Source organism: Gopherus flavomarginatus, chromosome 5 (genome assembly GCF_025201925.1).
Source record: "Gopherus flavomarginatus isolate rGopFla2 chromosome 5, rGopFla2.mat.asm, whole genome shotgun sequence".
Classification (NCBI taxonomy): domain Eukaryota; kingdom Metazoa; phylum Chordata; order Testudines; family Testudinidae; genus Gopherus; species Gopherus flavomarginatus.
Window position 1 is genome coordinate 129,909,695 of NC_066621.1, and position 12,375 is coordinate 129,922,069.

The 12,375-nt window shown below is 43.5% G+C and overlaps 1 protein-coding gene across 1 annotated transcript in view; it reads right to left on the reverse strand.

Annotated features, from left to right (window-relative positions):
* Positions 1-12,375, reverse strand: part of TRIP11 (thyroid hormone receptor interactor 11) — an 81,345-nt gene that overhangs the window by 44,232 nt on the left and 24,738 nt on the right. The window contains exons 9-10 of the mRNA XM_050953171.1: positions 10,304-10,399; positions 2,870-3,076 (exon numbers count right to left, since the gene is read on the reverse strand). Of these exons, the coding sequence (XP_050809128.1) occupies positions 2,870-3,076; positions 10,304-10,399 (303 nt within the window). The remainder of the gene's footprint in view (positions 1-2,869; positions 3,077-10,303; positions 10,400-12,375) is intronic.

Genomic DNA, 12,375 nt, shown 5'->3' on the forward strand with positions numbered 1-12,375 from the left:
TAGCATTCACTATGTTAGACATTCCTTCAGACTTCACAGTGAAGATAGAAACAAAGAAGTCATTAAGCATCTCTGCCATTTCCAAGTTTCCTGTTACTGTTTCTCTCTCCTCACTGAGCAGTGGGCCTGCCCTGTCTTTGGCCTTCCTCTTGCTTCTAATGTATTGATAAAAAGTCTTCTTGTTTCCCTTTATCCCCATAGCTAGTTAGAGCTCATTTTGTGCTTTGGCTTTCTAATCTTGCCCCTGCATTCCTGTGCTGTTTGCCTATATTCATCCTTTGTAATTTGTCCTAGTCTCCATTTTTTATATGACTCCTTTTTATTTTTCAGATCATGTAAGAACTCATGGTTAAGCCAATGTGGTCTTTTGCCACATTTTCTATCTTTCCTACCCAGCGGAATAGCTTGCTTTTGGGCCCTTAATAGTGTCCCTTTGAAAAACTGCCAACTCTCCTCAGTTGTTTTGCCCCTCAGTAGTTAGTAGAGAAGTCATTTTATCAGTATATTTGGCTCTAGCACATCCACTGCTGGAATACTGTGCCCAGTTCTGGTGCCCTCATTTCAAGAAGGATGCGGATAAACTGGAGAGGTTTCAGTGAAGAGCCAAGAGAATGAGTAAAGGATTAGAAAACATGCCTTACTGTGAGTTTAACAAAGAAAGGGTAAGCGGTGACTTGATTACAGTCTATAAGTACACACATGGGGAACAAATATTAAATAATGGGCTCTTCAATCTAGCAGAGAAAGGTATACCACGATCTAAGGGCTGGAAGTTGAAGATAGACAAATTCAGAGTAGAAATAAGGCATACATTTTTCAGTGAGAGTTATTAACCACTGAAACAATTTACAACAGCATGTGGTGTATTCTCCAACACTGATGATTTTTAAATCAATATCGGATGTTTATCTAAAAGATATGCTCTAGAAATTATTTGGGGAAGTTCGATGGCCTGTGTTATACAGGAGGTCAGACAAGATTATCATAATGGTCCCTGTTGGCCGTAGGATTTGAATCTATGAATCTGTAGGGAACAAATCTGCATTGGATAGAAAGCTTTTTTGGGGCGGGGAGGGAGGTCCATAGGGATAACAGAATGATTTAATAGAGGTTTTTAATTTCTGAACACTATAATTCTTTCCCTGGACATTACAGAATTCTCTTCTCTCTTTTTCAATTTTGCCATTTTGCAGATCAGAACACCCTGCAAATAAAGCCAGTGAGCTGATATAACTGTGTGGCTTTTTCATACCAATTCAGTTTTTTCTATTTTGAGTTTACATTATCATATGCTCAATAAGGTAGGTAGAATCAAATTTATGGGAAGTTTTGTCCTGAAAGATAAAATTATTTTGACTCACACAGCACATTTGTTTCATATGCTGTCATACTATTTTGTAATGTTATTGTAAGAGTCCTACCAAATTCATGGCCATGAAAAATGCATCATGGACCATGAAATCTGGTCCCCCCCCGTGAAATCTGGTCTTGTGTGTGTTTTTACATTATATTATATAGGTTTCACAGGGGAAACCAGCGTTTCTCAAATTTGGAGTCCTGACTCAAAAGAGTTGCAGAGGGGTCACAAGGTTAATTTAGGGGAATCACAGTATTGCCACCCTACTTCTTCGCTGCCTTCAGACCTTGGCAGCCGGAGATTGGCAGCTGTTGGCTGGGCACTCAGCTCCGAAGGCAGCAGCTATGCAGAAGTAAGGGTGACAATACCATGACACCCTTACTTCTGCAGTGCTGAATCCAAAGCTGGGTGGCCAGAGAGTGGTGGCTGCCGATTGAGGGCCCTGCTCTGAAGGCAGCAGTGCAGAAGTAAAGGTGGCTACACCATACCATGCCATCCTTACCTCTGTGCTGCTGCTGACAGCAGCTGTGCCTTCAGAGCTGGGCTCGCAGCTAGCAGCTGCCACTCTCCAGCTGCCCAGGTCTGAAGGCAGCGCTGCCATCAGCAGCAGTGCAGAAGTAAGGGTTGCAGTATCGCAACTCCCCTACAGTAACCTTGTGACCTCGCCCCCCCCCCACTTCTTTTTGGGTCAGGACCCCTACAATTACAACACTGTGAAATTTAAGATTTAAATAGCTGAAATTTACAATTTTTAAAATCCTGTGACCATGAAATTGACCAAAATGGACTTTGAATTTGGTAAGACCCTAGTTATTGTGGTATTGGCCATTTTCTTTCTGAAAAGTCAAGTAGTTAATGTGAAACAGATGTATTTCAAATACATTTTTTAAATCTGAATATCAGTTAAAATAGTGACAAATATAAAACTATTAATAATCTGTGACCACTAAGTTTCACAGACTTTGTTCAAAATCTGATGATTTTTTTTAAAAAAAGTTTAAGATGTTATGCTGCTATAAACTAATAACATTTAAAACTGATAAAAGGAAATACTTTTTACATAACACACTGTTAACATATGAATTCATTGTCATAAGTTATTATGGAGGTCAAGATTTTATTTGAATTAAAAAACCCTAAACATATCCTTGGTACTGCAACATTCCTCAAAAGGAAAATAAACCCTCATGGTAGAGGGCACATGATAACCACTACCTGACAGAAATTAGTAAGAAATTTCCATTATGGGTAGCGGGTATGTTATTCTTGTATTATTCTTTGTAATTCTATAATTGTCTATTACAGGAATTTTTTTGCATTTCCTTGAGGAATCTGGTATCAGCCACTGTTAGGACGGATGCTGGACTAAATAAACCACTAGTCTTATCTAGTATGGCAAGAATTGACTACTGAGAACCTAATAGGCCCTGATATCTGTGAGCAAAGATTAACATCACACACTGAATGTCTAAAAAGTAAATATGTCCATTAATTCTCGGCAATATTTGTTACCTGCACAGTTTCTTGATTCTGCTTGTCCAATTCTTCTAATTCTGCTGTTAGTGTTGCTCTTTCTGTAATACCTTCTTTGAGTTCATGCTCCTTCCTTTCCAACTCTTGCCTTAATTGATTTAATTCCAAATTCATGTCTTCAATAGATGCAGATGTAACATCCTCATCTTTATGTTGTAAACTTGCCAGTTTCTTCTGAAGTTCTTCCTTATATTGGACATAAATTGGATTTTATACTATTATTCAAGTTTTTAAACACTTGTTTGAAAACAGGCTTTATATTTAGTCAACCAGAGCATTTTCAGTTTGAACAAAAAAGCGAGTCTTTTGGACACTGGAACAAGTTAACTTCAGTTTTATCCCAACTAAGCATTATTCAGTGTGAGGAAGGTGTCTTATTAACATTAATAAATATACATAAGTTAAAAGTATTTTCATCACAAAGATCCCAGTGCAACTTATAACTGTGCACAAAGCAAAATCACATCATCCACAAGAGAAATCTGTCCACAGCTGGTGTAAACTGTCATAGCTGCATAATGGATGTGGCTCTTGGAGCACAGCATGATGCATAATGGAAGAGGGAAGGGAGGGTTTTGACCAAGGGTATCCGAGTAAACCTCTGATGAAAAATGCAATGGGACTTTAAGCGTCCATGCAGAGTAGAGGGGACATCAGTTTGAAAGTGCTTCCAAACACATAGTAAACTACATGGAACTCTGATTACCATAGAACAACAAGTCAACCCTGCCAAATGTTAGAGGTTACTCACTACGGGCAGTAACATATTCATTGAGATGTTTGTTCCTATGGATGTTCTACTGTAGGCAGTGTAGCAGCACCCCTTACACCTGGGCCACACAGGTGCTTCTTCCTGTCTCACGCCATGGCGGAGCATCTATATATAGTGTTGTGCGATCCAACCATACTCAGTTCCTTCTCTACTGAAGAGTTTATCTTTGAGTTCTGAAGCAGAGGGGAGGAGGGCGAGTAGTGGAGCACCCATAGGGGGACACATCTTGAAGAACCTAAGTTACTGCACATGGAGAGTAACCTTCTCTTCTTCCAGTAGTGTCCCTCTGGGTGCTTCACTGTAGATGACTGTAGAGCAGTGCCCATAGATGTAAGGCTGGGGCTTTAGAGTAGTGTCCAATAAGGAGAGGACAGTGTGTCCTAGTAGGGGATCTGATGCTGCAACATGGATAGTGCATAGAGTTGGCCAAAAGTGTCCATGAACACCCAGATGGCCTTTTGCAAAAGTCAGTGATCGGCACATTGTTGAGAAAGGCAATCAATGTTTTGTGCAGGAGGTCAGACTAGATGATCATACTGGTCCCTTCTGACCCTAAAGTCCTAAAGTCTATAATGTGGAGAGTGCGCGAGTGGAATGCACTCAAGTTCCAGGTGGAGGTAGCTGGTTGTGCAGTTGATAAGAAAGGCATCTGCACTGAGAGATCCATTTGGAAAGACATTGTTTGGATGCAGGCACTCCCTTTGACCATTTGGCGGTTGAGAGGAATAAGCACAACAATTGTCTGAAAGATTTAGTTCTATCAAGGTAAAGGCTAATGCTCACCTAATGTCCAAGGTATGTAGCATTGCTTCATGTTGGCTGGTATGCATTTCAGGAAGAAGCAGGGAAGGTGGATAAGTTGGTTCAAATGGAAGAACACCACCATGGCTAGGAATTCTGGATGCGTGCATAATGTGACCTTGCCCTTATGAAAAACTGTATTCGGGGGGTATGCCATGAGATCCTCTATTTCTTCTCTGTCAGGCAGACGTGATGGCTACAAGAAATGCTGTTTTCATGGAAAGATGAATGTAAGAGCATGTTGTCATGGGCCCAAATGGTGGTCTGGTGAGAGAGAGTTCAAGATGAGGTTGTGATGTCATACGTGAGGGTAAAGGTTGTAAAGGTCTCTAAGGAATCTCTTCATGAGCAGGGTATGTGAATATGGAATAGCCATCCATCTTGGGGTGGGGAATGCTGTGATGGCAGCCAAGTGCACACAAACAGAGCTTGTAGAGAAGCCTGATCTTTTAAGATCTAATATATAATATAGAATGAATGGTAATGGGGCATTTATCACAGACATGATTGGCTGTGCACCAGGATTGGAATTTTTCCCATTTCTGGAGGCAAGTACAATGAGACATCTCACTTATTTAAGAGAACCTTTTTTATTGCTCCTGACCAGGACATCTCCAAATCCCAAAACCATGAAGGAGACAGATTGGGTTGGAGGATTTGGCCCGCATCCTGCGAGAGGAGGTGTGGAATCAATTGCAGGGTGATCCGAGCACACACTGTCATGCATAGGATGTACGGATACCAAATTTGTCATGGCCATGTTAGGAATATAAGGATGACTCAGGATCGTTACACCAGTATTTTGTGAAGTACCTTGAATAAGAGGGGAAAAGGTGGAAAGGCAGAGTAGTGGATCATCCCATGTAATAATGAAAATGTTTCCTAGAGACCAGTGTCCCAGAGCTGCTTGTGAGCAGAATCGAGGAAATTTGGCATTCTTGGTGCTGCAAAGAGATCTATGTGGGGAAATCCCCAGTAGCTGAACATGCACTGAAGGACTCTTGTATCTAGTTCCCACTCGTGGTCTTGTAAGAATTGGCTGCTCAATGAGTCTACCATGGTGTTCTGCTGTCCAGGAAGGTATGCAGCTGAAATGTTGATGTCCTGTTGGATACACCAGTTCCACAATTTCAGTGCTTTCGAGAATAGGGAGTGGGACCTTACTGTGCTTTGTCTTTTGATGTAGAACATGCAGGCAATATTATCTGTCATTACTTTTATGGCTTGATGCCTGATCAGTGGTAGGAAATGTCAGCATGCATTGTTATCCGCTCACAGTTCTAGAAGATTGATGTGCATGGAGAATTCTGCAGGAGACCTCCTTCCCTGTGGGTCTGAAGGTGTGCTCCCCAACCAGTTAGGGAGGTGTTGGTTGTTAGAATTAGGGACAATGTCGGTTGGAGAAAAGGGACCCCCATACAGACATTTTGGCGTTGTGTCCACCAGACATGGATAGGAGTTTGTGAAGACTTGTGTCTGTGAGGTACATACACTGTGCGTAGCCACACATGGAGATGTGCAACCTGGCATGTTTTACATGAATGTGGCTGCTGCCATATGGCTGAGCAGCTGGAAGCACTTCCTGGTGGAGAGCTGCAGGCTGGTTCTCACAGTGGATATAAGCTCAACTATTACAGAAAATCTGAGAGCTAAAGGGAAGGCTCCGGCCTGTATTGCATCCAGATGTGTCCCAATAAATTCAAGATGTTGCACAAGTGACAGTGTGGATTTTTGGATGTTTATTTGTAGGTCAAGGTTCAAGAAAAGCTCCATCTTTCATATGGTGTGAATTGCGTCAGGTTCAGATGGAGCTTTGTGGAGAAAGTTGTCTAAGTATGGGACTACGACAATGCCTTATTTGCACAGGTATGCTGTCACTATCACAAAGATTGTGGAGAATACTTGGGAGTGAGGGGCTGTAAAGAGTCCAAAAGGTAGTACCTTGTATTGGTAATGACTGGTTCCCAGGATGAATCTGAGGAATCATCTGTGAGCAGGGTGTATGGTGATGTGAAGATGCGCGTCTTGGAAGCTGAGGGCTGAAAACCAGTATCCATACTCCAGTGCTGGGATAATGGTTGAAAGTGTAACAAGACTGAAGTGTTGCAGTTAAATTAACTTGTTGAGGTTTCATAAGTTTAGGATCTGTCTCCAGATGCCGGCTTTCTTTTGGATCAGAAAATAGTGGGAATAAAAACCTTTCCCTTTGTGTTGGGATGGTACCGGTTCTATAGCCCTCAGTCTCAGAAGGTTATTTCCTTCTTCTCATAGAAGGTGTTTGTGATAAGGGTATTTGAAGAGGACAGGAAGGAGGGGAGGGATTGGAATGGAATAGAGTATCCTTTGTTGATTATTTCCAGGATCTGTGTCTCCAAAGTGATTTGTCACCATGACGGATAAAAAGGGGCTAAATGGTCGTCAAACTGGTGGGTTGTTAAAGATGGTTGCAGTCACTTTAACAGGAGGCGGCTTTCTTGGGCCTTGACCAAACCTTCAAAATTATATTTTAGATGAAGATGCATAAGAGGTAGCTCCATGAGACAGCATTTGTCTGCACTTCGGAAGGGATCTCTGTCGCCTTTGTTGTGTGTCATACTGACAGCAAGGAGTGAAACGTGGAACTCAGGATCTCAGCTGGTATTTCCCCTGATGTCTCTTCAGCGCTGGTTTATATATGTCGAGAGAGCGGAAGATCACTCAAGAGTCCTTTAGAGTACGTAAGAACTCATCCATGTGCTCAGCAAATAGTTTGGAACCTTCAAAGATAGATCCTTGACTATGGACTGCACACCTCTTTAGGGAATCCAGAGAGGTGAAGGCATGTCACTTGTCTTGTTACCACAGCTGTTGTGATGGAGTGAGCAGCCATGACTGCGGAATCCAGAGAAGCTTGTAGTGCCATGCAGGCAAGGTGGTGTCCTTCAGACACGAGTGTCTGGATATGCTCCTTATTGTCTTGCAGATTTTGAAGAATTCCTGTATTTTAGAATAGTTCATATAATTGTATTTGGCCATAAGAGCCTTTTAATTAGTGAGATGAGACTGGCGTGTCACAGAAGAATATGCTTTGAAACCAAAAAAGTCTAGCTGCATCCAGTCCCTCTTGTAGGATTATGCCCTGGGGTGGTGTTAGCATCCCTTCTCATGTACCGCACTGACGACCCGGAAGTTTGGAGTAGGATGGGAAAAAAAGAAATTCCAAGTCCTTAGTGGGGACATAATATTTTGTGTCCTCTTGCTTGTAGGTTAGCAGGATGGATGTTGGGGTCTGCCAGAGCACACTGACAGAGTCTAATAGGGCCTCATGAATAAGGAGGGCTATCGTCACCGATGTGGAGGGGTATAGGATATCAAGCAGCTTGTGTTGTTGCTCTTGGGACTTCCTTCAGCAAGATCTGGAGAGATTCAGCGATTCTGCAGAATAGTTCCTGAAAGTGTCTGAAATAGTCCGCCGACGTAGGAGGTTGTGGCATGATCACCTCATCAGGGGAAGAGGAGGAGAAGTGGAGTGGTGGTGTAACCTCTTCCTCTGTCTTCCTGCTGTTCCTCCATCGTTACTGGGTTGACATCAGATGGTCAAGACACAGATGAGGATGGCGATCGTTCGTGTTTCTGGCTCTGCTCTATGGATGGTTTGGAAAACTGTGCCAAACAGATAGCCCATGAGGCTCAGTAGGGCCAATGTGGAGAGACTGGCATGTGGGGTTGCATCCATGGGGGTCCATACCAGACCCTTGGTTTGGTTCTGGATAACGTAGATAAGCAGAGGATTGTCTGTGTTGCAGATATGCGGGTGGAATGGAGTACTTGTCATCCTCTTCCTCTTCGTCGTTGCTGGGAAAGGGTGGTGCAGTTCTCAGTGGTGAAGGGGAGTAGGGTTCTGATTCCGGCAAGAGGATAAACTATAGGAAGCTTGCAACAGAGGAGCGGAGACTCCGGTGTATCACAGATGACCGGGTCTCTTGGATATCTGAACTGCTGTAGCACAGGCAGGAGCATCATCAGTACCAGTAGTTGTCTAGAAATCAAAGGAACTATCAATGCCAAGGGTGGAGTGCATTCCCTCGAGCAGCAAGTAAACGGTGTAGATGGCTGACTTGATCCCGAGAGCTTGCTCAGTGCCGAGGATTTGGTCGATGCCGACACTGTTGTCAGTGCTGACACACCCAAGGTTGTCTTGGATGAGGCACTCAGTACCATTTCGGAAGCTCTTGCACTGTGTTTCTCGGTCCTGAGAGACAGTGTATCTGCCTTTGGTCCTGCCTATTTAGGGTCCTTGGACTTATGTTTAGCTCCAGTATCAAAGGTTCTCAGACAGTCATGGGAGCTAAGTCTCACCCCTGATGATGTTGAGGCTACTGACCTTGCAGGGGATGGCTCTCTCTGAGGTGGTTCCTTGGAAGGTGAAGTAGTGGTCTATTTCTTCCCATTTGAGTGGAAAGAGAGGATTTTCTCTTGGATGGCCATGGCGAGTGGGAATCGACTGCTGACCGAAATGAGGGTGAGAGCCAGGCCGGAAAGGTATCAAGGCTGGGATCCAAAGCTGGCCATAGAGAACTCTCCATGAGGAGAATTCGGAGTCTGACTTCACAGCCCTTTGGGGCCTCAGAGGTCTAGTTGATGCAGTGGGTGCACTTGTGTGACGTGGCCCTCACTGAGGCAGTGGATGCACCATGAGTGCCCGTCACTCACAGGAAAGGCCTCCTAACAAAAAAGAGGCACCTCTCGAACCCAGGAGATCCTGGCATAGTCCCGAGGAGGAGGAAAGCTCCCATTTGGGGAGGGCAGAAAACAGGGAAGAGTAAGGTAATGGAAAGTCTCTCTCTAAAGGTTAAGGAGGTAGAAGTGCTCTGCTCCGGATTCCATACCAAAGGCGACTGAGAAGGAACTGAGGGCAGCTAGACCACATAGCTATAAGTTACCCACGGCGCAAGATGGGGAGGAGTGCATGTGGGGCCCCATGGGCACTGCTAGCAAAGATCTTCAATCCCAGGCACAGGGGATCACATCACATACAGTGGAGCACCCATAGGAACACTACTCAAAGAAGAACCTAAATTTCCAGGGAGACCAAGTATTTAAACTTGATGCTTCAAGCACTGTCATTTCTCTGTGTTAACAACTTTCTACCAAAGAAACTGAAACCTTTGGATCTATGGTGCAATATCAAAATGTCGTTGTCATTCGCGGGGTGGGATGCAGTGTGAAAATAATGGCAAACAGAATTTAGAGACCACAATACAATGCCAAATATGAAGGAGAATCATATTTAACAAAACACTGACAGAAGCTGATGGAAAGCTATAACTACAAAGCTAGTAATTCAGAGATTCTTTTCGTCCTTTTCCTTTTTTTTTAAATCAACATCTAAGGCAACATATCAATGCAATTCTGTAAAATGGTTAATTTACAACTCAAAATACATCAGTTTCTATGATGTAATATGTATCAAGTAAACAAAGTGCAAAAGCTGTCTCTTTCCCTTACAATATGTCAACGGGATGTACTTTCACGCAGTAGTAACAAATACAATTCAGAATCAAATACCTATTTTAATATGGGAATTTAACTGAAATAATTTCTTTTAATTTTGAAATGGAATTAAATTATTTTCTTGACATTTTTGTAAAAAATTGAGAAATAAAAATATACTATAAGTCCAAAAACTTCATACAAATACCTTAATGAACAAAGTCAAATTTTCTAAGTAGATTTGAGGCTGGTCTGAAAACTTTACACAGAATAGTAATGCGCTCACAATGTGCTTGTTAATACTCTCTTATCCTGCAGTAAATGTATATACAAAACTAAAAGCAAAGATGGTCAATTAACTAACATACCTTTTCTTTTTCTAGTTTATAATGTTCTTCTTTTAAAACTTGTATATCTGTTTTAACCTTTAGACCATCTTCTCCTGCACCAATAAAACTGTCAGCCTACAAAAAAAAACAAAACAAAACAAAAACACAGTTGGTAATTCATCTGATAATTTTGTTCCTTCTGAATCTGTATCAAAGTATCAAAACAACAGCATCTGCGAGATGTCTACAACATCTTAGATTTTGCTATAAAGGAGCATGTAAGAATGAAAAACAAACAATTTTTAGAAAGTGACAATGCAAATACTGTAATAATGTCGAAAAGTCTACATGTGATTTCTAGGATGCCTTCACCACTTACTTAATTAAAAACAAGTTACACACTGTATTACATTGAACAATAAACTGTTAGAGGGAGTGCAATACTTCTAACTACTAGATTGTGTGGAGTTTCTCATACCAGATTGGATATAGACGAGATAGGGAAAGCGTATTTAATCATGAAATTATTAAAGTTACTTCCTTGATTACCACAAGACTATCTACATGAAAATAAAAAAGCTTTAAAGATGTTCAATATAAAACATACAATTTCAAAAGAGTGATTTTCCTTACACTTGCACTGAGGTTGAGATAGAAGTGGGAGCAAGACCTGTTGAAAGCCTCTGGGTCAGAAGTAAAAGGGGTAAAAAACAAGAGTGATGTCCTGGTAGGGATTTACTATAGACCACCCAAACAAGAAGAAGAGGTGGATGAGGCTTTATTAAACATCTAACAAAATCATCCAAAACACAAGTGGTGGTGGTAATGGGGGACTTCAACTACCCAGACATCTGTTGGGAAAACAATAGACCAGGACACAGATTATCCAATAAGTTCTTGGAATGCACTGGAAACAACTTTTTACCACAGGAGGTGGAGAAAACAACCAGGGAAGAAGCTATTCTGGATTTGGTTCCGACAAAAAGGGAGGAACTAGTTGAGAATCTGAAGATTGAAGGTACCCTGAGTGAAAATGATCATGAAATGATAGAGTTCATGATTCTAAGGAACAGTGGGAGGGAAAACAGCAAAATAAAGACAATGAACTTGAAGAAGGCAGACTTTAAACACAAAATGGTCTGTATGGATGTGCTATTAATATGCATAAATACGCTAGCCTATATAGTAAGTGTACTCAAAGATTTATGTGGGTGAGGGAATAAGATCTGGGCATGGAAGGTTGGGAACTGACATGAATATTCAGGATAGCCCAAGACCCTATAAGAGGGCAAGCCACCAAGCAGAGTTAGTTCTTTTAGTTCACCTTTTGTTTAGCTACCAGCTACATCTGGGCGAGGAAACTGTAAGCAGGGCCAGGGCAATGGGTTGGGGTGCAGAAGGGAGTGCGGGGTGCAGGAAGGGGCTCAGGGCAAGGGACGGGCACGGGATGTATGAAGAGGCTCAGGGAAGGGGATTGGGGCGCAGAGTGCAGGAGGATACAGATTGCAGGAGGGGGCTCAGGGTAGGAGGCTGGAGTGCAGAAGGGATGTGGGGTGTGGCAGGGGGCTGAGGTGCACAGGGGCACAAGGTGCAGCAGGGGGCTCAGGGCAGGGGGTTGAGGTGCACAGGGGCACAAGGTGCAGCAGGGAGCTCAGGGCAGGGGGTTGTGGTGCAGGGTATACGAGGGGGCTCAGGGCAGGAGGTTGGAGTGTAGGAGGGGTTCAAGGTGCAGGCAGGGGGCTTAGGGCAGGGAGTTGGGGGGTGGGGTACAGGAGAGGTTCGGGCTCCGGTGTGGCAGCGGCACGCACCAGGGCCAGGGCAGGCTCTCTGCATGCCTTTCCTGTCCCTAGCTCCACACTGCTCCCGGAAGCGCTGCAGCCCCTGGGGGAAGTGGGGTGGAGGGCTCGGCATGCACTGCCCTTGAAGCTCCCATTGGCTGCGGTTCTCCGTTTCCAGTCAATGGGAGCTGCAGGGGGCGGTGTCTGGAGGCAAGGGCGACGCATGGAATCCTCTGCCCCCCACCCGGGAGCTGCAGGGATGTAGTACCGGCGGCGCCATGGGCCAGATCCAAAGCCCTGAGGGGCAGGATCCAGCCCGCGGCCTGTAGTTTG